Source organism: Helianthus annuus, chromosome 2 (assembly GCF_002127325.2).
Source record: "Helianthus annuus cultivar XRQ/B chromosome 2, HanXRQr2.0-SUNRISE, whole genome shotgun sequence".
Classification (NCBI taxonomy): Eukaryota; Viridiplantae; Streptophyta; class Magnoliopsida; order Asterales; family Asteraceae; genus Helianthus; species Helianthus annuus.
Genome location: NC_035434.2, coordinates 170,459,412 through 170,483,730, shown reverse-complemented (window position 1 = coordinate 170,483,730; position 24,319 = coordinate 170,459,412). Strand labels below are relative to the sequence as shown.

General features: G+C 40.8%; 1 protein-coding gene, 1 long non-coding RNA gene and 1 other non-coding gene across 4 annotated transcripts; all 3 read right to left on the bottom strand.

Annotated features, from left to right (window-relative positions):
- Positions 1-10,911: 10,911 nt before the first annotated feature.
- LOC118489992 lies at positions 10,912-11,018 on the bottom strand. The gene has a single exon (XR_004888003.1). It is a non-coding gene; the product is annotated as a small nucleolar RNA R71 (small nucleolar RNA).
- Positions 11,019-15,437: 4,419 nt separating this feature from the next.
- LOC110900586 (DNA-binding protein HEXBP-like) lies at positions 15,438-21,029 on the bottom strand. Of its 2 annotated transcripts, none has more exons than XR_004884186.1 (3): positions 16,689-16,817; positions 16,162-16,215; positions 15,438-15,650 (listed from the first exon to the last, which is right to left on the bottom strand). XR_004884186.1 is itself a non-coding variant. In XM_022147471.2 (3 exons), exons 1-3 carry the CDS (start codon positions 20,965-20,967, stop codon positions 15,634-15,636), a joined length of 633 nt encoding a protein of 210 aa, XP_022003163.2. In that variant the 5' UTR covers positions 20,968-21,029; the 3' UTR covers positions 15,438-15,633. The 2 variants fall into 2 exon arrangements, 1 of the variants encoding a protein (XP_022003163.2); XM_022147471.2 differs by lacking the exon at positions 16,689-16,817 and adding an exon at positions 20,406-21,029.
- Positions 21,030-22,218: 1,189 nt separating this feature from the next.
- LOC110907805 lies at positions 22,219-23,642 on the bottom strand. Its single transcript, XR_002573989.1, has 3 exons — positions 23,514-23,642; positions 22,987-23,040; positions 22,219-22,475 (listed from the first exon to the last, which is right to left on the bottom strand). It is a non-coding gene; the product is annotated as an uncharacterized LOC110907805 (long non-coding RNA).
- Positions 23,643-24,319: the final 677 nt, after the last annotated feature.

Here is a 24,319-nt window from a genome sequence, read left to right as displayed (position 1 = left end):
TCTCCGTGGAATGGAGGAGCAGTTAGTGCCAAACGAGGAAGGAACTTTATGTTTCATGAAACGAATTTGGGTTCCTCTGTTTGGTGGTTTGAGAAAGGTTATTTTTGATGAAGCTCACAAGTCACGGTACTCTATTCATCCAAGAGCGGATAAGATGTACCAAGACCTTAAGAATTTCTACTGGTGGCCTAGGATGAAAGGCGATGTTGCAGTTTATGTTGGTAAATGTTTAACGTGCGCCAAAGTGAAAGCCGAATACCAGAAGCCTTCAGGTTTACTGCAGCAACCTGAGATACCCAAATGGAAATGGGAACAAATTTCAATGGATTTCATACCAAAGCTGCCAAGAACGCCCAAAGGCCACGACACTATTTGGGTAATAGTAGATCGTCTAACGAAATCTGCACATTTCTTGCCAATCAGAGAGAAAGACAACACAAGCAAATTAGTTGAGATATACATGAGAGAGATCGTTGCACGTCATGGAGTGCCTCTCTCAATCATCTCTGACCAAGACGGAAGATTTGTGTCAAGGATTTGATAATCCTTCCAAGAAGCATTTGGTTCTCAGTTGAACCTAAGTACAGTTTTTCACCCACAAACGGATGGACAGAGCGAACGAACGATTCAGACATTAGAAGATATGCTGCGAGCTTGCGTTATGGATTTAGGTGGAAGTTGGGATACTCACCTACCATTGGTCGAATTTTCATACAGTAACAGTTATCACGCAATTATTCAAGCCGCACCATTCGAAGCTGATGTGCATGAAGTGTGTTATATTTTAGGTATGTATTTTAAGCCCTTTTACACTTTTTAGCCAAGTTTTAAATTTATAAAACACGATATTTACTAACACTAAACACACATATGGGCAAGTGCACCCATCGTGGACGTAGTATAGTGTTGGTAAGATACCGAGGTCGTCCAAGGACACAAGAGCTTTTAATACCGGTTTTTCCTCAACATCTAATCAAACCAAATTGTTAGAAAAAGATTTTAAACTAAGAAAATAAAACTAACTAAAATGCTGAAAATAAAAATAAAAATAAAAACAGATAGACAAGATGAATCACTTGGATCCGACTCGTGTGTTAGTGTTACCTTTGATTATTTTCGCACTTGTTTAAGAGATTATCTTAGTTATTGTAGTAGGCCCCTCTTTTTGAAGGCGACGTTACCCTCAACCCAGTAGTTTGAGTCAGCAAGGATACAATCCTAAAGGGTCGGATTATTGAAAGATAATTAATTAAGTTATTAATGCATAATGTGGTATGCCCCTCTTTTGAAGGTGACGTTACCCTCAGCTAAGTAGTCTGAGTCAGCAGGGATACAGTCCTAAGTAGCTGGGTAAAAGTTTTAATAGTAGTTTAACTTATGAGGGGATCAAAGAGTTTGGACCCCCGCCATCCAATACCTTTGGGTATTGAAGGAGGTCCTACTAAATTTGACCCAGGTCCTTTGCAGGATCTATACACTGAACAATGGCAAGACTCTTACCAAACCGTTCCCTTAACCCCCCGACCAGGTAGCCAACATACCTCCATATAGACCGTGGAGATATGAATGGTGAAAATCTTTTATTTTATATAGACAGTAAAATAATGCCAAGACACCACGGACAAACGATAAGGAAGAATCACCTTCAACATAAGAAACTAGTAATTAAAGTCATTAATACAAAACCAATTAAAAAGTGCAAAAGATTAAAAATAAAAAGTATTACACTAAACACTTGTCTTCACCAAGTGATGTAAGAGACTTAGGCAAACATGGCCTTTGATTGTCAAGAACTCTTACGATCAATCTTGGATCCCGAGACAACTCACACACTCTATGATGGACAATGGATGATGGTGGTGGATGATGGTGTTATGGTGGTGGTGGGTGGTGGGTGAAGTGTGAGAGAGGTGGTGTGCCAAGGGATGAGTTGAAATGGCTCCAAGCACTCCTGTTTATAGGCTGAACAGAAGCTCGGGCACGGCCCCGTGTCCATCCTTGTCTCTCTCCTCATTAATTGTAATTCGCAATTACAATAAATGCGCCTGCAGGAATCTGACCACGCCCCCGTGTCCACTGGGCACGGCCTCGTGGTGGGCAATAGAAGCTTCTAAGGGTTTGTCTTTTCTGCTGCTTCTTGGGCACGGCCCCGTGCTCGCTGAGCACGGGGCGTGTTCAGTCTTCTGTTTTCTTGGTTTTGCTTGGGAAGATGCTGTTGAGGGGTCGGGCATTCCCCTTTTGCTCCTTTTCTTGTATTCATGTTAGATTTTGCTGTCTTTTTGCTTCTTTTGTTAATTTGAGCTCATTTAATCCTGAAAATACAAAAGGAAGACAAAAACACACTTTTTCCAACAATAGTACTAAAAAAGGGTTAGTTTTATGCCACATTTGATATAATTTATATGTTGTATTTTGCGCATATCAAATACCCCCACACTTGAATCTTTGCTTGTCGTCAAGCAAAACTCTTTATAGTGTGGCTTTATTCACTCCCAAATGGAATGGGTAGAAGAGAAGGTTTTTGGGCTTGTCATAGAGTGTCGGGATTTCCAAGATTCTTTATTGAGGTTTTATTTTTATTTATTTACAATCCTATTCGGCATGATTTATTAAGAACATTCCTTAAGATAAATTACTTATTTGGGCATAACGTACCTTTTTAAAATCTCATTTATATACAAGTTCACGTACCTCACGGGAGATCACTCAAAAACTCGGCCGAAGGTGTATTTTTTAGTGAATCACTCGAGAGCGGCATGGAACTTACTTCTACCATAAGCTTGCCAAGCAATCAATCCTCCTGCTTTTTAACTATATACCTTTGTAAATATCAAGAGGACTTTATGGGTTTTTGGCTTGGGCTAAAGGTGGGTAATTGGGTTAGTGGTTAGTAAAAAGGGCGAAAGGCGTAACAAACGTCGGTTTGAAAGACTTTTTATTTTTCATATTTTTATTTTATTTCGATGGATTGTTCAAACAAAGATATTTGATAAACTTTGTTTGTTTGTTTGGCTTCATCGAAATTATTATTATTATTTTTTAGGAAGTCATAAGAGAACCGAACGTTGTTACTAAAAAAATTAAATAAAAAGGTTTAGGTGGGTAAAAAAAAGTTGTTTTGGGTTAAGAAATGAAAAGGTTTAGGCTCAAAGGGGTTAACTAGGGGGATTTTGGGTAGGTGGTAAAAAAAAGAAAAATAATGGTATAGAATGAAAAAGGGTTAGTCCTAATGCCTCCATCATTTACTTACTCGGGTTTAAGTTGGTAAGGACCGGGAATGTATTGTTGTGGCAAGTTCTAGAGTCGTATGAACCAAGTGGCTATTCACACAAGAAACGAAAAATGAGCATTTAGTGTAAAGATATATATATTTGTATGCTCGTTAAAGGCTCAAAACTCACTTTTGTGGGAAAAGGGTTTTTTATGTGATCAAGTATATATAATCGATTTTTAACTAAGTTTGTCATGCCTTTTCATGATTTTCTTAAGTTGGTTCTTTTTATCACGACGCTATCGGTTGTAAATTTGTAAAAATATAACCTTGTTAAGACTTGAATTCCCAACTTAAACTTAGACAAGTAAAAAAAATGAAAATTTTTGGAAAAAATTTGGCGGTTCCAATAGAGTTTTGTGTAAGGCTTGTTATTAGGACTTGCAAAATTCAAGGTTTTAGCATCCCCCCCCCCACACTTAAATTATACATTGTCCTCAATGTGTCCCAAAAATAAGTTTTTAGGTTGATTGAATGTGTAAAATGATGTTTAAAGCAAAATTTTATGTTACTGACAGTCTGGACATGGCCCCGTGTTGGGTGGACACGGCCCCGTGTTTAGGTGCCAGTAACGAAAACTTACAGAAGTTGGACACGGGGGCGTGTTGGCTGGGCACGACCCCGTGTTTGGTAAAAATCTGCAGAAAACTAAACAAATAGCAGGTCTGGGAGGTGGGCACGGGGGCGTGTCGGCTGAACACGACCCCGTGTGGACAGTCTGCAAGGCTGAAAAAACAGGTTTGTTTCTTCGGTTTTCATGTCTTGGCTTTAATAGTACTAATGTTTAGTACTCTAAGCCTTGTTTGTACCTGTTCTATCAATAAATACCACACCAAACAATACCAAACGTCCTAAATTACCAAGTCAAACATCAAACCATCAAGTTAAAAGTAAAAACAAAAGCAGAAAATAAAAATAAGTTAGGGAAAGTAAATTATTCAACACTTCGGCACGCAGGCCGGAAATTGTCTGATAGAAAGGGAAATTAACCTGTGGGCTCACCAACCGTCCACTCCTACTCCTTCTCCACCCTCCTATTCCATGTCTTCATCACTGTCATCACCTCCTCCCACATGACCCGCCATATACTCCCGGATGTTCCCGATGTCGTCTTGGATATCGGTGATGTTTCCTTCAATGGCCCTGATCCGGTGGTATGTGTTGTTGGCAAGGTTGTAGGTGTTCCTGGTGCACATAAGGTTTTCCTGCAAAAGATCATGTAAACTTTGAAAGTTAGGAAAACCACCCCCTTGTGAGGAGGATTGGCCCGGATCACCATGGGGTTGGTACTGGTACTGGGGATGTGGAGCGTGAAGGACTAGTGCCTCTTGTGGGTTCCATGCATGGCCTTGCATCCTCTGAAAGCTTACCGATCCATCTTCCGCCTCATAGATTAGGTTCATAGCACGACAAATGTGCACATCGACCCGTCCTGACCATGGGCTTCGCTGGAAGGACCTAGGGATGTTCGTGAAGTGCTTGAAGAGGCGGTACACCCATCCCCCGTAGAAGATATGGGTTGGTGCATGAGCAAGCCGGTTCACATGCATGTTCCGGAGTAGGAGGAATGGAACATCGAGGGATCTTTGGATGTGAATGCAGTGGAGGACTACCAAATCTCTCAACCCAACAACGCCGCTGCTGTCATGTCTCTGACTAAGAGAGTAAGTAAGGAGTCTGTGAATGTAGCGATAGAGCGGATCCCTTAGCTTAGTGCTCTTAGTACTGCTCGGATTGTAAAACCCATCACCAATCTGAGCCCATGCATCCTGGCGTTCATTCTCATCAATCTCTCGCATTCCCCCGGTGTTTTCCTCATTTCCCGCATCCTCTTCCGTATACAACCCCATTACTGCCCCGAATTGCGCCATTGATATAGAGTATCTTGTTCCCCCACAACGAAATTCAACCGCATTGTCATCAAAAGGGTCGGTTCTTGAATTGAAAGTGAAGGTGTTGTAGAACTCCATGGTGCATTCGTGTACCGACCGGAGTCGAGTGGTCAAAGCAATCCTGAGCGGGCCAGTAACAAGGTTGTTGAAGCGGTCAAGTTGGTTCACCATGAGTAACAGGTCCGTGTATGCTTGCCTTGGGTATTCCTCGGGTCTTGTTTGAAGCATATCATATCTGGACCTAGCATCGAGCTCATTAGCGTTGAATCTCGTGAACTTCTTCGACATCTGAAAGAATACACCAAAAGTTAGCACGAAATAGTGGAATTTTCGGAGAAAACTGCAAACAGTGAGCTGGACACGGCCTCGTGCTCAGCGGGCACGGCCCCGTGTCCAGGCTTCTGTTACTCAAAATTTGCATTTTTCGTCCCGGTCCCGAAAATCTGGAAATTTTTGGCCAAGTAGGTGCGGTTTCCCCTGAAAATAAAACCCCAAGTGCCTTTTTTCCCAAAACAAACCGTTTACCCCTCCGAGTTTATCTTTTTCGGTTCAAAAACAAGGGTTTGGTGTTTTTATGAGAAATCAGGCAAATCTATCAACAATATAAGTGTATTTACTTCCTATTATACTAATCTAAACTAATGCTAACAGATTATATCAAAAATTTGAGGTTTGATCTGGATGAACTTCAAGAACCCTAGATTTTTCCCCAAATTTTTAATGTTTTAACTACATGCAAGTAACTAATCTAACTACTAATGATGATAGAATCATACCTTGATGTTGTTAGAATGAGAGGAGACGTCGAAAATCTGCGGGAAATCGCCTGGACCAGAGCGCTTTTCGGGGAAACGGGGCGTGTTGAATGAAACTGTTTGTGAAAAAAGGGGTTTTTATCCCGACAATTGCGCGGACACGGCCCCGTGCCGAACAAAGTTTTTAATTTTTTTTTAAGTGCACGTGTGAATGCCCTGTTTTCCCAGAAACTTGGTTCGAAGACTAACCGTTTTCGATGTTCACCCGCTTGTTCGTAACTTACCAGGTATGATGTTGATGCCTTTAGTCGTCAACCGTTTGGAGCGAGATTTCTTCCTCTTCATCCTCAATGGATCCTTGATAGAATTTCAGCCATTGGCCATTGACTTTGAATGGGATTCCATTTCGAGATTTAATTTCTACTGCACCGTGAGTAAAAATATGGGTGATGGAAAAAGGTCCTGACCACCTAGATTTTAGTTTACCCGGAAATAATCGCAGTCGTGAATTAAACAATAGAACCTGATCTCCTACTCGAAATTCATTAGGTTTAATGTATTTGTCGTGTAAGTTTTTCATTCTTTCCTTATAAATTTCCGAGTTAGAGTATGCATAATTCCTTAGTTCGTCTAATTCATTTATTTGACAAAATCGATTTTTACCTGCAATATCCAAATCTAAGTTTACATTTTTTATTGCCCAGTAGGCTTTGTGAGCTATTTCTACCGGCAAATGACAACTTTTTCCATAGACGAGCTTATATGGGTTTGTGCCTATAGTGGTTTTATAAGCAGTACGAAATGCCCATAAAGCATCATCTAATTTATCGGCCCATTCCTTTTTATTTAATCCTACGGTTTTTTCAAGTATTCGTTTTAAACCTCTATTAGTCACTTCGGCTTGTCCGTTTGTTTGAGGGTGATACGCTGTTGAGACACGATGATAGACCCCATATCTTGTTAAGATTTTTTCGAGTTGATGGTTACAAAAATGGGTACCTATATTACTTATTAATGCTTTAGGCGTTCCAAAATGAGAGAATAATTTTTTCAGAAATTTTACCACAACTCTTCCATCATTTGTTGGAAGTGCTTCGGCCTCGGCCCATTTAGGCAAGTAATCAACTGCCACAAGTATATATTTGTTTCCTTTTGACGGTGGGAAAGGTCCCATGAAATCGAGTCCCCACACATCAAAAATTTCACAAACGAGAATGCCATTTTGTGGCATTTCATTTTTCGAAGAAATATTACCTGTTCTTTGGCAAGCATCACATGTCTTGACAAGATTTTTCGCATCTTTGTACATGGCCGGCCAATAAAATCCTGAATCGAATACCTTCCGTGCTGTACTGGCGGCACCATGATGTCCTCCGTATGGACCTTCATGACAATGGCGGAGAATCCTTCTTGCTTCGTTCCCATGTACGCACCTTCGGATGAGTTGGTCAGCACACATTTTGAAAAGATAAGGGTCTTCCCAAAAGTAATGCTTTACATCAGCAAAGAACTTCTTTCTTTGGTGATGTGGCCACCCTTTGGTGACTATACCGCTAGCTAAGTAATTAGCATAGTCGGCATACCATGGTTCTTGTCTGTATTCCACCATCTCCAGGGATTCTGTTGGAAATTTTTCGTTGATTTGTTCGTCCCCGGTTGCCTCCAAAGCTGGGTCTTCTAGGCGCGAAAGATGATATGCTGCTGTGTTTTCTGCTCCTCTTTTGTCTTTGATTTCAATATCAAATTCTTGGAGGAGTAGAATCCACCTGATCAAACGGGGTTTGGCATCTTGTTTCTTGAAGAGGTATCGGATAGCTGCATGATCTGTATAGACTACAGTTTTAGAAAGAACAAGGTAAGAACGGAATTTATCAAAAGCAAATACCACGGCTAGTAATTCTTTTTCAGTAGTTGTGTAATTCTCTTGTGCATCATTAAGTGTTTTACTAGCATAATAAATTGGGTGGAAATGCTTTTCTTTTCTTTGTCCCAAGACAGCTCCAACGGCAAAGTCACTTGCATCACACATGATTTCGAAAGGTAGTTTCCAATCGGGCGCTATCGTAATAGGTGCATTGACTAGCATTTCCTTGAGGGTTAGAAATGCTTGATTGCAATCCTTGTCAAAGATGAAAGGCGCATCATTTTCAAGTAATTTTGTTAGAGGTCTTGAAATTTTTGAAAAGTCTTTGATAAACCGTCTGTAAAATCCGGCATGCCCTAAGAAACTTCTGATTGCTCTAACGGAGGATGGTGGAGGTAATCGAGAAATTGTGTCAATCTTTGCTCGATCAACTTCCATTCCTTCGCTCGAGATCTTGTGACCGAGTACTATTCCCTCTGTTACCATGAAATGGCATTTTTCCCAGTTAAGGGCGAGGTTAGTTTCCTCACATCGGGATAGCATTTGATGTGTGTAAAATGCAACATATAAATCACATCAATTAAGGCATAAAACTAACCCTTTTTAAGTACTAATGTTGAAAAAAGAGTGTTTTTGTCTTCCTTTTGTATTTTCAGGATGAAATGAGCTCAAAATCACAAAAGAAGCAAAAAGACAACTAATTCTACCATAAATACAAGAAAAGGAACAAAAGAAGACTGCCCGGACCCTCAACGGCACCTCCCAAAGCAAAGGAGAAGAAACAGAGTCTGAACACGCCCCGTGTCCAGCGAACACGGGGGCGTGCCCAGGAAGCAGCAGAAAAGACAAACCAGTAGAAGCTTCCATTGCCCACCACGGGGCCGTGTCCAGCGGGCACGGGGGTGTGGTGAAAGTACAGCAGGCGCATTAATTGTAATTGCGAATTACAATTAATGAAGAGAGAGAATGTCAGACGGGCACGGGGTCGTGTCCAGCGGACACGGGGCCGTGTCCAGCCTTCTGTTCAGCCTATAAATAGAGGAGCTTGGCTTCATTTTCTCTCATCCCTTGGCACACCACCTCTCTCACACTTCATCCACCACCCACCACCACCATAACACCATCATCCACCACCATCATCCATTGTCCATCGTAGAGTGTGTGAGTCGTCTCGGGATCCAAGATTGATCGTAAGAGTTCTTGACAATCAAGGCCATGTTTGCCTAAGTCTCTTACATCACTTGGTGAAGACAAGTGTTTAGTATAACACTTTTTATTTTTAATCTTTTGCACTTTTTATTTGGTTTTGTATTAATGACTTTAATAACTAGTTACTTATGTTGAAGGTGATCTTTCCTTATCGTTTGTCCGTGGTGTCTTGGCATTATTTTACTGTCTATATAAAATAAAAGATTTTCACCATTCATATCTCCACGGTCTATATGGAGGTATGTTGGCTACCTGGTCGGGGGTTAAGGGAACGGTTTGGTAAGGGTCTTGCCCTTGTTCAGCGTTTAGAGGTCCTGCTTGGGACCTGGGTCAATTTTAGTAGGATCTCCTTCAATGCCCATAGGTATTGGATGGCGGGGATCCAAACTCTTTGACCCCCTCATAAGTTAACTACTATTAATACTATAACCCGGCTATTTAGGACTGTATCCCTGCTGACTCAGACTACTTAGCCGAGGGTAACGTCACCGCCAAAAGCGGGGCCTACCACAATTTGCATTAATAACTTAATTCATTATCTTTCAATAATCCGACCCTTTAGGATTGTATTCTTGCTGACTCAAACTACTGGGTTGAGGGTAACGTCGCCTTCAAAAGAGGGGCCTACTACAATAACTAAGATAATCTCTTAAACAAGTGCAAAAGTGCGAAAATAATCAAAGGTTATACTAATACACATGTCGGATCCAAGTGATTCATCTTGTCTATTTGTTTTTATTTTATTTTTATTTTCAGCATTTATTTAGTTTTTATTTTTCTTAGTTTAAAACATTTTTCTAACTTTTTGATTTGATTAGACGTTGAGGATAAACCGGTATTAAAAGCTCTTGTGTCCTTGGACGACCTCGGTATCTTACCAACACTATACTACGTCCACGATGGGTGCACTTGCCCATATGTGTGTTTAGTGTTAATGAATATCGTGTTTTATAAATTTAAAACTTGGCTAAAAGTGTAAAAAGGGGCTTAAATACTCATCAAAAATATATACACACTGACACGCATCAAGTTTTTGGCGCCGTTGCCGGGGACACAAGGATTTTAAGAAAGTTAGGAATCAACGGCCTAATCATATTTTTATTTTTCTTTAACTTTTTAGGATTTTTTCTTAGTTTTTCAGCTTCTGCAGAGCTCAGCACGGGGCCGTGCCTGGTCGGACACGGGCCGTGCTCAGCATCGTTACTGGCAGTTTTTGTTTTTCAAGTTACAGAAGGCTGACCACGGGGCCGTGCCGGTGCAACACGGGGCCGTGTCCAACTTCCAGTAACTGGGATCTGAAAAACAATCACTGTAATTCCGACCACGGGGCCGTGTTCGCTCAACACGGGGCCGTGGTGAACCTTCTGACCAACATTCTTTTCTGTTTTTATTGCAGGACTTGGAACCCGACGCCAACCTCACATAGTGTATGAGCTCCAGTTCCAATAAGACATAAAAGAACCATTAGAAGAACCCGAACGCTTTCTCAGAAAAAGGTTAAAAGCCAAAAACCAAGAGAAGGTTTCGGGTGATCCACCTCCAATGGCGGACCAACGTACCCTTATGGATTATCTACGGCCCACCGTAGGTAATCTGGGCGCCGCTATCAATGCTCCGAATGTCGAAGCCAATAACTTCGAGCTTCGACCGCATTTGATACAAATGCTCCAAAACTCCGCAACCTTCCACGGGCTTGCGGACGAGGATCCCCATCTACATATAACTAATTTCTTAGAAATATGTGATACCTTTCGGATCAATGGAGCATCAAACGACGCCATCCGCCTCCGTATGTTTCCATTCTCACTAAAAGACCGAGCGAAAGCTTGGCTCAACGCCCTCCCAGCTGGTTCGGTAAACACCTGGGATGAACTAGCCCAAAAATTTCTATATAAGTATTTCCCTCCTGCTAAAACTGCTAAATTAATGACTGAAATTAATACATACTCACAAGAGGACGGGGAATCCTTATATGAAACTTGGGAAGGGTTCAAGGAGCTATTACGCAAGTGTCCCCATCACGGCCTCGCAATATGGCAACAAGTATCCACTTTCTACAATGGATTGTTGCCACACACTAGGCAGACACTTGATTCTAGCTCCGGGGGACTTTTAGGTAACCGACGCCCACATGAAATATATAATCAGATTGAGGAAATTGCTCAAACTAATTTTCAATGGCACACCCCCCGGGGAAATAAGTCTATCGCCCCGGGCGCCCATAAGGTCGACGAAAGCACTTCTTTACAAGCCCAAATCGAGGCCCTTTCTTCAAAAATAAAAAAATTAGAAATGACAAAAACCGTCTCGGTTATGGCTTGTGAAGGGTGTGGTGGGTCACATGAAAATTGGAGTTGTATGAAAGAAACGGACGATCAACAAGAAATGGTAAACTACATTGATAATAGACCTAGGCCGTCGGGTCCTCCAACGGGAACTTACAACCAAGGATGGCGAAACCACCCAAACCTTGGTTGGAGGGAACCCGGCAATAGTAGTAACCAACAAACCCAACGAACAAACTTTCAGCAATCAAGAAATGAGTCACAAAATTTCACTCAACAACAAGGTGGACGAGAAAGGCTCGAAGATACTATATCTCGCCTCGTCTCTGACACTGATAAGAAAAACTCGGAAAGATTTCTACAATTAGAGTCTAATTTTAGGAATCAACAAGCTAGCATTCAAAACATAGAAAAACAAATAAATCAAATAGCTCAAAACTTTTCCGAGAGACCGCAAGGCGCATTACCTAGCAATACCGAAACAAACCCAAAGGCGCAAGTTCACCTCATCACACTACGAAACCGCACCGTAGGGCCTGCAGAAGTACAGCCACCTACGGAAGAAACGATGCCAACACCTCTGCAGGAAAAGAACTCTCCTCCATCACCAGAGCCTACCAAGGCTCCTCGAGTTCCGTACCCCGGTAGGTTAATTCGTCAAAAGACCAATGAGCAATTCGCAAAATTCGAAAGTCTGTTAAAACAGTTGCATGTCAATATTCCTTTTATCGAAGTCCTAACCCAAATGCCCAAATACTCTAAATTTATGAGGGACTTCCTTACCCATAAAAAGAAAATTGAAAATTTGCAATTAGTTAATTTAGGCGAAGAATGCTCTGCCCTCGTACTCAATAAACTACCCCAAAAGAAAATCGATCCCGGAAGTTTCACGATTCCATGCTCAATAGGGGAATCACCCGTTCGCAATGCCTTGGCCGACCTAGGGGCTAGCATTAACCTCATGCCCTCATCAATGTTCAAAAGGCTTGGCTTGGGAACCACGAGCCCTACAAAAATAAGCATACAACTCGCTGATCGATCCGTCAAGTTCCCACAAGGTGTCATCGAGAATGTCTTGGTAAGGGTAAGCAGATTCGTTTATCCAGTTGACTTTGTCATACTCGATATGGAGGAAGACACCGAGGTCCCCCTTATACTAGGGAGACCCTTCCTTGCCACAGCACAAGCGGTGGTAGACATGAATGACGGGACACTCACTTTGAGGTATGGGGATGATGAAGTGAAGTTCGGAGTTGGGAAAAGAATAGAGGACGACGACCCAGTAAACTACATGAAGGTTATTGATTCAAGCTTGGATGCTGCTCTCCGACGGTGTAACATGGGAAGCAAGGCATCCCACTCAGAAGATATATAACCTCAAATCGGGTCTAGCCAAGGACCCTTATAAACGTGGCGCACCACGGAGGCATTCCGCGGAACTATCCTTAGTTTAGTTTAATCTTTTAGTTTTTGCAGAATAAAGCACACTCATGGTGGTAATGGATGAAAAAGGGAACGAGAAAAATGGAACCATGCAAGAAGAACAGAGCAACCCGACAAAAATCTCCATCACAGAAGGCTCAACACGGGCCGTGCCCAACCAACACGGCCCCGTGCTGAGCCCCCTGCAGAAAATCACCCAGTTCAGGTAACTGGACACGGGCCGTGTTCAGCGGACACGCCCCCGTGTCCAGGCTTCTGTTTCAATTCTCTAATTTTTGTTACTGGCACTTGACCACGGGGCCGTGCCCGGTCAACACGGGGCCGTGTCCAGGATGCCAGTAACATAAATCTTTGCTTTTTAACCCACTTTTACACATTCTAATCAACCAAAAACATTATTTTTGGACACATTGAGGACAATGTGTAATTTAAGTGTGGGGGGGATGCTAAAACCTTGAAATTTTGCAAAATCCTAAACACAAGCCTTACACAAAACTCTATTGGAACCGCTAAACACCCCAAATTTTTTCAAAAACTTTTTTTTTTAATTTTTTTTATTTATTTACTTGTCTTAGTTTAAGTTGGGAATAACAAGTTCTAAAAAGGTTATATTTTTACAAGTTTACAACCGATAGCGTCGTGATAAAAAAAGAACCAAAATAAGAAAATTATGAAAGGGCATAACAAGTCTAGTTAAAAATTCGATTATATATACTTGATCACATTAAAAACCCATTCCCACAAAAGTGAGTTTTGAGCCTTTATTGAGCACAAAAATATACATATTTAGATTAAATGCTCATTTTTCATTTCTTGTGTGAATAGCCGCTCGGTTCTTACAAATCTAGAACTTGCCACGAAGATACATTCCCGGTCCTTACCAACTTAAACCCAAGTAAGTAAATGATGGAGACATTAGGACTAACCATTTTTCTTTCAAAACCATTATTTTTCAATTTTTTTTTCACCCACCCAAAATCCCCCTAGATAGCCCCTTTGAGCCTAAACCTTTCATTTCATTACCCCAAAACCCTTTTTACCCACCAAAAACCTTTTTATTTTTCACCCTTTATTTTAGTAACAAGCTCGTTTTTTTCGTAAACTCACATTTTTATGTGACGATCAAAAAAAAAAATAAAAAAAAATAATGATGAAGTCAAAAACAAACAAAAGCTATAAAAAAGCTTGTTTGAGAAATACTTCAAAATAAAAAGTCACTAAAAACAAGGTATTTTACGAAAACCGACGCTTTTTACGATTTTCGCCCTTTTTACTAACCACTAACCCAACCACCCACCTTTAACCCAAGCCTAACCCTTCACCCCAAAGTCCTCTTGATATTTACAAAGGTAAAAAGTTAAAAAGGAGGAGGATTGATTGCTTGGCAAGCCTATGGAAGGCGTAAGTTCCATGCCGCTCTCGAGTGATTCACTAAAATATACACCTTCGGCCGAGTGTTGAGTGATCTCCCGTGAGGTATGTGAACTTGTATATAAATGGAATTTTAATAAGGCATGCTATGCCCAAATAAGTAATTTATCTTATGAAACGTTCAAAATAAATCATAACGAATAGGATTGTAAATAAATAAAAATAAAACCTATAAAAAACCTTGGATTCCCGACACTCTAGGACAAGCTAAAAAACTTCTCTTCTACCTATTCCATTTGGGAGTGTAAGCCACATTTAAAGAGTTTTGCTTGAGGACAAGCAAAAGTTCAAGTGTGGGGGTATTTGATGTGTGTAAAATGCAACATATAAATCACATCAATTAAGGCATAAAACTAACCCTTTTTAAGTACTAGTGTTGGAAAAAGAGTGTTTTTGTCTTCCTTTTGTATTTTCAGGATGAAATGAGCTCAAAATCACAAAAGAAGCAAAAAGACAACTAATTCTACCATAAATACAAGAAAAGGAACAAAAGAAGACTGCCCGGACCCTCAACGGCACCTCCCAAAGCAAAGGAGAAGAAACAGAGTCTGAACACGCCCCGTGTCCAGCGAACACGGGGGCGTGCCCAGGAAGCAGCAGAAAAGACAAACCAGTAGAAGCTTCCATTGCCCACCACGGGGCCGTGTCCAGCGGGCACGGGGGTGTGGTGAAAGTACAGCAGGCGCATTAATTGTAATTGCGAATTACAATTAATGAAGAGAGAGAATGTCAGACGGGCACGGGGTCGTGTCCAGCGGACACGGGGCCGTGTCCAGCCTTCTGTTCAGCCTATAAATAGAGGAGCTTGGCTTCATTTTCTCTCATCCCTTGGCACACCACCTCTCTCACACTTCATCCACCACCCACCACCACCATAACACCATCATCCACCACCATCATCCATTGTCCATCGTAGAGTGTGTGAGTCGTCTCGGGATCCAAGATTGATCGTAAGAGTTCTTGACAATCAAGGCCATGTTTGCCTAAGTCTCTTACATCACTTGGTGAAGACAAGTGTTTAGTATAATACTTTTTAGTTTTAATCTTTTGCACTTTTTATTTGGTTTTGTATTAATGACTTTAATAACTAGTTACTTATGTTGAAGGTGATCTTTCCTTATCGTTTGTCCATGGTGTCTTTGTTAGGACCTTTTTTTTTTTTAAAAAAATACTAGATTTCATGCTAAGCAAGATCTTTCGGACATTGAAATAAAATTTTGACACTTAATAGAAAATTTTTACAAAATTTGGGCATGACCCGTTTGTAATACGAGAATACCCCCTGTTTTGACATAACTTATAACGTTTACAATACGACCCTTTTTACATAAAACCAACCCAACAAAAACGACAAGTTCCCAATTCTAAAACATTTCAACAAAGTTTAACTAGTAACAAACACGACCCAAAAGCATGCATATAAGTTGCGGAAGCGCTTGGTATTATAAGGCTTGAACATGTGCTCGTCCCATTTCCAAATCGCCTATAGAGGTGCTTTACCTACAATAACATTCACAATTTAAGAAGTTAGTTATCGCCATAGAAAATCATAACCTTTCATTTTAGCTTTATCCATATAAAACATTCTTTCTCTTAAGCATACAACAACCCGGTAGTTGGGTTAGGCATAATCACTCTCATAGAGAGTTAAGCATACACATTCGACCCGTGTAATTGGGTTTAGCATAAACACTCTCGTAGAGAGTTAAGCATACCGTTCGACCCATAGAATTGGGTTTAGCATAGACACTCTCGTAGAGAGTTAAGCATACACATTCAACCCGTGAAATTGGGTTTAGCATAAACACTCTCGTAGAGAGTTAAGCATACACCTTCAACCCGTGAAATTGGGTTTAGCATAACTCAACATTACTTTCGTTAACATACCCAAATCCACAAGGGATTTGTCGCTTACTTACTACATTGTCACGTTCGTAATACAAGGATAGCTTTACATTAAATTTAATATAAATGGGAAATACAATAAAGATTCGTATAAAACGAAACATACCTCGATCTTGTACACCTCCCGCTTTACTAGTGTTAGAGCTTTCCTCCTTCACGCCTACATCACAACATTCGTTTACTTAGTTGAATCAAGTCATTCCATCATTTTCTCTCATACTACACATATAGTCATCTCTTAAGCATTTTATCAAACACTTGGTGGGCATTGAATTTATAATCATAATGTACAAGTGTTCATAGCATGGATTTCACTTGATTAACTTTCTAGTTCAACAAGAATTTGTTAAATTCCTATACTTCCTTTACCTTATGATAATTTGTCTAATTCCTTCATCACATACAAGATCATGCAACAACTCACAATTGTAAGCATATTATAAAAATCATCTTGTTCATGCAAGTCTTTCAACATATGGGTATAACCCTAACCTTTTCAATAATCGAAATCAAGCACAATTCTAAGTTTATTATAGGTTCCTAACCTGCATTTGCACATGAATTGCACCTAATTTCACGTTTGGGTCAAAAACCCACTTCTCATTACTCACTAAAACATGATTTTCGACTTACCTATTGTTGTTCGAGCTTAGATGGTTGACAATTCGGGTTCTTGCATCGATTTGGGCTCTCAATTTCTTCCAAATCTTGAGAATCCTTGAAAGCTAGGGTTTCCCCCCTTTTGTTCTTGCTTATCGTCGACCAACAACACCACCAGTGTGTTGGTCTTGCAAACTTTCTAGTAGTAGTAAAACATTTTTATCATAATTACTATTTCAGCCCTTATAGTTTTAAGTGTTGATAATTATCATACTAACCTTCTCTCTTATTGACTAATAACACATTCTTTTAACTTGGTTAAATTCTTGCAAGTTATATTTACTTAAATTAGCATAAATAAGTGATTAACATATTTTGGGGTGTTACAAGTCTACCCCCCTTAAAGGAGGTTTCGTCCCCGAAACCTGATCATAAATTTAATCATGGACATACCGAATAGAAAAGGATAGTGTCTCCTCATTTCGTCTTCTGCTTCCCATGTAAGATCCGAACCCTTCCGGTGCTGCCATTGTACCAACACTTGTCTAACAGCTTTGTTGCGGAGATTCTTCACCTTGAAATCCTTAACGGCTATGGGCCTTTCGACATAATTTAACCCTTCGTCCAACTCGATATCATCAAGAGGTACTAGCGCTGTCTCATCCGCAAGACACTTTCTTAATTGTGACACGTGGAAGGTATTGTGAATCCCGTCTAGAGCAGGCGGTAATTCTAGTCGATACGCAACCCTTCCAACCCGAGCTAAGATTTTAAACGGTCCGATGTAACGAGGACCTAACTTTCCCCGTTTGTGAAAACGGATTATACCCTTCCATGGGGACACCTTTAGCAAGACAAAATCTCCAACTTGGAACTCGATAGGACGCCTTCTCTTGTCTGCATAAGCTTTTTGCCGATCTTGAGCTGCTTTCAACCTTTTTCTAACCATTTCAATCTTTTCATTCGTTACTGCTATTAAATCACTTGGTGCAAGCTCCCTTTGTCCCACTTCGCCCCAACATACGGGAGTCCTACATTTTCTCCCGTATAATAGTTCGTAAGGTGCCATTTGAATACCACTATGGTAACTGTTGTTATAAGAAAATTCGACCAGTGGCAATTGGTCGTCCCAACTTCCCCCAAAATCTAGGGCACACGCCCTCAACATATCAACGAGCGTTTGAATGGTTCTTTCTGACTGGCCGTCAGTTTGAGGGTGGTAGGCGGTACTTATGTGCAACTTCGTACCCACACTCTCGTGAAACTTCCGCCAGTAACGAGAAGTAAATCTAGTGTCCCGATCCGAGACAATCGACACGGGCACTCCATGACGGGATATGATCTCGTTCATATAAATTTCTGCCATTTTCTCGGAAGAGTAAGCTTCCTTGATGGGTAAAAAGTGAGCGCTTTTTGTAAGTCGGTCTACGATTACCCATATTGTATCGTGCCCTTTCTTTGTTTTAGGAAGTTTGGTTATCAAATCCATCGTTAGTTCCTCCTACTTCCATACCGGTATCTCCAAAGGTTGTAATTTCCCATACGGCTTTTGATGTTCTACTTTCACTTGGGAGCATGTTAAGCATTTCGCGACGTATTTAACTATGTCACGCTTCATACCCGGCCACCAATAATTTGCTTTCAAGTCCCGATACATCTTTGTAGCCCCGGGATGGACTGAATATCGAGACTTATGTGCCTCGTCGAGCAAGGCAGCTTTGACTTCGCAGAATCGCGGAATCCAAATTCGGCCGAACCGCGTCTTAAGCCCGGTCGAATTTTCTTCTAGATTATCGATCATACCTTTTAGTCGTTCCCTCTTCAGGTCTTCCGCTCCGAGCGACTTTATCTGGGATTCGCGTATCGCCTCGAGTAATCGTGGCGTAACTATCATCTTCATGGATTTCACTCTTATGGGAGGTGGATACTCTTTACGGCTTAATGCATCGGCTACTACATTTGCCTTCCCCGGATGGTAGAGGATATCACAATCATAATCTTTGATAAGTTCCAACCACCTCCGCTGCCTCATATTTAGGTCTCTCTGTTCAAAGAAATATTTAAGGCTTTTGTGGTCCGAGTAAATGGTGCATTTTGCCCCATATAGATAATGCCTCCAAATCTTTAATGCAAACACTACCGCCGCTAATTCCAAGTCATGTGTGGGGTAGTTCACCTCATGAGGCTTCAATTGTCGCGAAGCATAAGCGATAACTCTCCCTCTTTGCATTAGAACACAACCCAATCCCTGGTGTGAAGCGTCTGAATAGACCACCAGGTCTTCGGTTCCGTCTGGTAGTGTTAAGATCGGGGGACTTGATAATTTCTCTTTTAACATTCGAAAAGCCTCCTCCTGTTCTTTCTCCCATACAAACTTCTCTTTCTTTCTTGTCAATTTTGTTAAGGGCAAGGCTATCTTGGAAAAATCTTGTATGAATCTTCTGTAATATCCCGCAAGACCCAGAAAACTTCTTATCTCTGTCGGGTTTTTCGGAGAAACCCACTTCATTACAGCATCAATCTTTGATGGATCAACCAAAACACCCTCCGAATTTATTACGTGCCCCAGAAACTGCACTTCCCTAAGCCAAAAGGCGCATTTTGAAAATTTTGCGTAGAGCTTCTCCTTACGGAGAACTTCAAGTACTTCACGCAAGTGTATTGCATGTTCATCTTTGCTTCGTGAATAAACCAGATTATCATCTATGAATACAATCACAGACCTATCCAACATGGGTCGGCATACACGGTTCATAAGGTCCATAAAAGCCGCCGGCGCATTTGTTAACCCGAAGGACATAACTAAAAATTCATAATGTCCGTAACGGGTTCTAAATGCGGTCTTTGGAATGTCTTCTTCTCGTACTCTAACCTGATGGTACCCCGATCGCAGATCTATCTTGGAGAACCAACTCGCCCCTTGTAACTGATCAAAAAGGTCGTCAATTCTAGGTAAAGGGTAGCGGTTCTTTATGGTTAGCTTATTTAACTCCCTATAGTCGATGCACATGCGCATCGACCCGTCTTTCTTCTTAACAAATAAGACGGGCGCCCCCCAAGGCGACACACTTGGGCGTATAAAGCCCTTGTCTAGGAGGTCTTGTATTTGTGTCATTAATTCCCGCATTTCCGTGGGAGCTAATCTATAGGGAGCCTTCGCGACCGGTTTCGCACCCGGATTCAATTCGATATTGAATTCCACTTCTCGCTCGGGAGGGAGTCCCGGCAATTCTTCCGGGAATACATCCGGAAATTCGTTCACAACTTCAACATCTTCAAGCTTTGGGAAGCTTTGTTGAGTATTTACTACGTACGCTAAGTATGCTCTACTCCCATTGAGCACGTACTTAGTGGCTTGAACGAGAGTACATAGCTTCGCTTCCATCTTTCTTTCGCCTTGTACATTTAATCGTCTTCCACTTGGAGTTTGGAGAAGTATAGATTTGGATTCACATTTTATCTCTGCACGGTTTTGAGACATCCAATCCATACCCACTATTACTTTGAATTCCCCCAAGATCATGGGGATAAGATCAATAGCAAACTCCTCATCCTCAATGCTCAATTTGCAATTTTTACATATTTCGTGCAACAAGTAACTTTTACTATCTGCTATCTCTACTTCTAAGGGTATCGACATTCGTTCAATCTTAAAGGATGGATGTTGAACAATTTCACTAGAGATAAACGACATGGTAGCTCCGGTGTCAAACAAAACGTAAACCGGTATAGAATTTATTAGAAAAATACCTGAGACCACATTTGGTTGGGACTTGGCTTCTTCAGACGTGATCTGAAACATTCTCCCCTTTGCCCTAGAACCCTCTTGCTTCTTATCTTCTTTCTTTGACCCTTGTTGAAGCTTTGGACATTCCGACTTGATATGCCCTTTTTCGAAACAGTTGAAACAAGTCTTTGGGTTGTCCGGGCATTGATAGGACGAATGCCCCTCCTTACCGCATTTAAAGCACCCCTTCTTACCTAGCAAACACTCTCCGGTATGGAGCTTTCCACACGTCTTGCATGGTGTAATCCCACCTTTCGACTTACCCTTTCTTCCTTGATCCTGAAACTTCCCCTTTTTGGATGGACTAAAACTTGCACCTTTTTCACTCGGCCTCTTTTCACCTCGCTCCTCTTGCCTTTTAATTTCGATCTCTCTATCCCGCGCTAAATCAATGAGCTCTTCAAGAGTTTCACATTTTGAGGGAGTGATGAACTCTCTAACTTCTGCCTTTAACACGCCATAAAAACGACTTATCTTCATCCTCTCGGTTGTTACCAATTCCCGACAGAACTTCATCTTATCCATAAAATTGTTTGCTATTTCATTCACTGATTCGTTTTTCTGCCGGAGGCGTACGAAATCCTCCTGAATCTTGTCGATCGCCGACTGAGGACAATGATATCTCATGAAGGGCCCCTTGAACTCTTGCCAAGTCATAGCTTGCAGCCTATCGTCGCCTATTTCCTTGCTGTGCGCATCCCACCAATCTTTCGCTTGATGGGTTAGTAAACCGGTAGCGAACATCACTTGGTCCTCCTTATCGCACCGGCTTCGTATAAACACCGCCTCTATATTCGAGACCCATCTTTGACATTCGACTGGGTCAATTTTACCGTCATACGTCATCGGATGGCATGCCATAAAATCCTTGTAAGTGCACCTTCGTTCCTTACCTCTACTCTTGGATCCTTCGATTAATTCCTTCAACTCTTCGAACTTACTAGTCATCGTAGCATCCACAACCCCCAGAACTCGGCTTTCTACTTCTTGAGCCAACCGTGGAAGATTGGCTTGTATAACCCCTTCCGCTACTTCTGTAACTCTGTTCTCGAATGCTTCTTGTCTAGCCACATCATTGTTATCATCATTATCATCATTAATATTTCTTGCATCAGCCATCTACACAATGTTAATATTTCGTTTAATACAATTTAATCATTCAGCATATCTTTAATCATTAATCATCATTCATTTAATCCATTTCATCTCATTTGCTTCGTTTCTTTTGATTCTTATGAATCCATTCTCGTTGTGTTCGCTAATAGTGATTACACACACTTGTTAAACCTTATATGGACACAACGTAGCCAAGAAATAAGCTTTCGAACAAACCGGTAACACAAAACATGAAAAACAAACAATTCAGCGTTTCGGCATTGGGTAAGCCGTTTGCTTATCCGCTGCAGCTCAGTTTCTTGGCTGTTCTGACTGTTTTCCGGGTCTGTTTTCAGCTTCCCGGGTCCCGGTATTTCTCATTTAACCCATCTTAACATTTCTCAACATAATAAACCTCAATTCTTTGACCGTAGCGCATAATACATGAACATATCAAACAAATGTTTAAAAATTTTACCTCCTTGGCGATCTTGGAGCGAGCACATTTGCACGAGCCATTGGTTTGAGTTCGGACACTAAGACTCTTGCCGAATCTCTCAAACCTTGGCTCTGATACCAACTTGTTAGGACCGTTTTTTTTTTTAAATACTAGATTACATGCTAAGCAAGATCTTTCGGACATTGAAATAAAATTTTGACACTTAATAGAAAATTTTTACAAAATTTGGGCATGACCCGTTTGTAAAACGAGAATACCCCCTGTTTTGACATAACTTATAACGTTTACAATACGACCCTTTTTACATAAAACCAACCCAACAAAAACGACAAGTTCCCAATTCTAAAACATTTCAACAAAGTTTAACTAGTAACAAACACGACCCAAAAGCATGCATATAAGTTGCGGAAGCGCTTGGTATTATAAGGCTTGAACATGTGCTCGTCCCATTTCCAAATCGCCTATAGAGGTGCTTTACCTACAATAACATTCACAATTTAAGAAGTTAGTTATCGCCATAGAAAATCATAACCTTTCATTTTAGCTTTATCCATATAAAACATTCTTTCTCTTAAGCATACAACAACCCGGTAGTTGGGTTAGGCATAATCACTCTCATAGAGAGTTAAGCATACACATTCGACCCGTGTAATTGGGTTTAGCATAAACACTCTCGTAGAGAGTTAAGCATACCGTTCGACCCATAGAATTGGGTTTAGCATAGACACTCTCGTAGAGAGTTAAGCATACACATTCAACCCGTGAAATTGGGTTTAGCATAAACACTCTCGTAGAGAGTTAAGCATACACCTTCAACCCGTGAAATTGGGTTTAGCATAATTCAACATTACTTTCGTTAACATACCCAAATCCACAAGGGATTTGTCGCTTACTTACTACATTATCACGTTCGTAATACAAGGATAGCTTTACATTAAATTTAATATAAATGGGAAATATAATAAAGATTCGTATAAAACGAAACATACCTCGATCTTGTACACCTCCCGCTTTACTAGTGTTAGAGCTTTCCTCCTTCACGCCTACATCACAACATTCGTTTACTTAGTTGAATCAAGTCATTCCATCATTTTCTCTCATACTACACATATAGTCATCTCCTAAGCATTTTATCAAACACTTGGTGGGCATTGAATTTATAATCATAATGTACAAGTGTTCATAGCATGGATTTCACTTGATTAACTTTCTAGTTCAACAAGAATTTGTTAAATTCCTATACTTCCTTTACCTTATGATAATTTGTCTAATTCCTTCATCACATACAAGATCATGCAACAACTCACAATTGTAAGCATATTATAAAAATCATCTTGTTCATGCAAGTCTTTCAACATATGGGTATAACCCTAACCTTTTCAATAATCGAAATCAAGCACAATTCTAAGTTTATTATAGGTTCCTAACCTGCATTTGCACATGAATTGCACCTAATTTCACGTTTGGGTCAAAAACCCACTTCTCATTACTCACTAAAACATGATTTTCGACTTACCTATTGTTGTTCAAGCTTAGATGGTTGACAATTCGGGTTCTTGCATCGATTTGGGCTCTCAATTTCTTCCAAATCTTGAGAATCCTTGAAAGCTAGGGTTTCCCCCCTTTTGTTCTTGCTTATCGTCGACCAACAACACCACCAGTGTGTTGGTCTTGCAAACTTTCTAGTAGTAGTAAAACATTTTTATCATAATTACTATTTCAGCCCTTATAGTTTTAAGTGTTGATAATTATCATACTAACCTTCTCTCTTATTGACTAATAACACATTCTTTTAACTTGGTTAAATTCTTGCAAGTTATATTTACTTAAATTAGCATAAATAAGTGATTAACATATTTTGGGGTGTTACAGTCTTGGCATTATTTTACTGTCTATATAAAATAAAAGATTTTCACCATTCATATCTCCACGGTCTATATGGAGGTATGTTGGCTACCTGGTCGGGGGTTAAGGGAACGGTTTGGTAAGGGTCTTGCCCTTGTTCAGCGTTTAGAGGTCCTGCTTGGGACCTGGGTCAATTTTAGTAGGATCTCCTTCAATGCCCATAGGTATTGGATGGCGGGGATCCAAACTCTTTGACCCCCTCATAAGTTAACTACTATTAATACTATAACCCGGCTATTTAGGACTGTATCCCTGCTGACTCAGACTACTTAGCCGAGGGTAACGTCACCGCCAAAAGCGGGGCCTACCACAATTTGCATTAATAACTTAATTCATTATCTTTCAATAATCCGACCCTTTAGGATTGTATCCTTGCTGACTCAAACTACTGGGTTGAGGGTAACGTCGCCTTCAAAA

Coding starts and splice junctions, on each gene's coding strand:
- LOC110900586 (XM_022147471.2), bottom strand. CDS start 20,967: ATGGATAAGATGAAGTTCTGTCGGGAATTGGTAACAACCGAGAGGATG. Junction 16,216..20,405: donor CCAACCAAATGTGGTCTCAG/GTATTTTTCTAA, acceptor GTTGTGATGTAG/GCGTGAAGGAGGAAAGCTCT.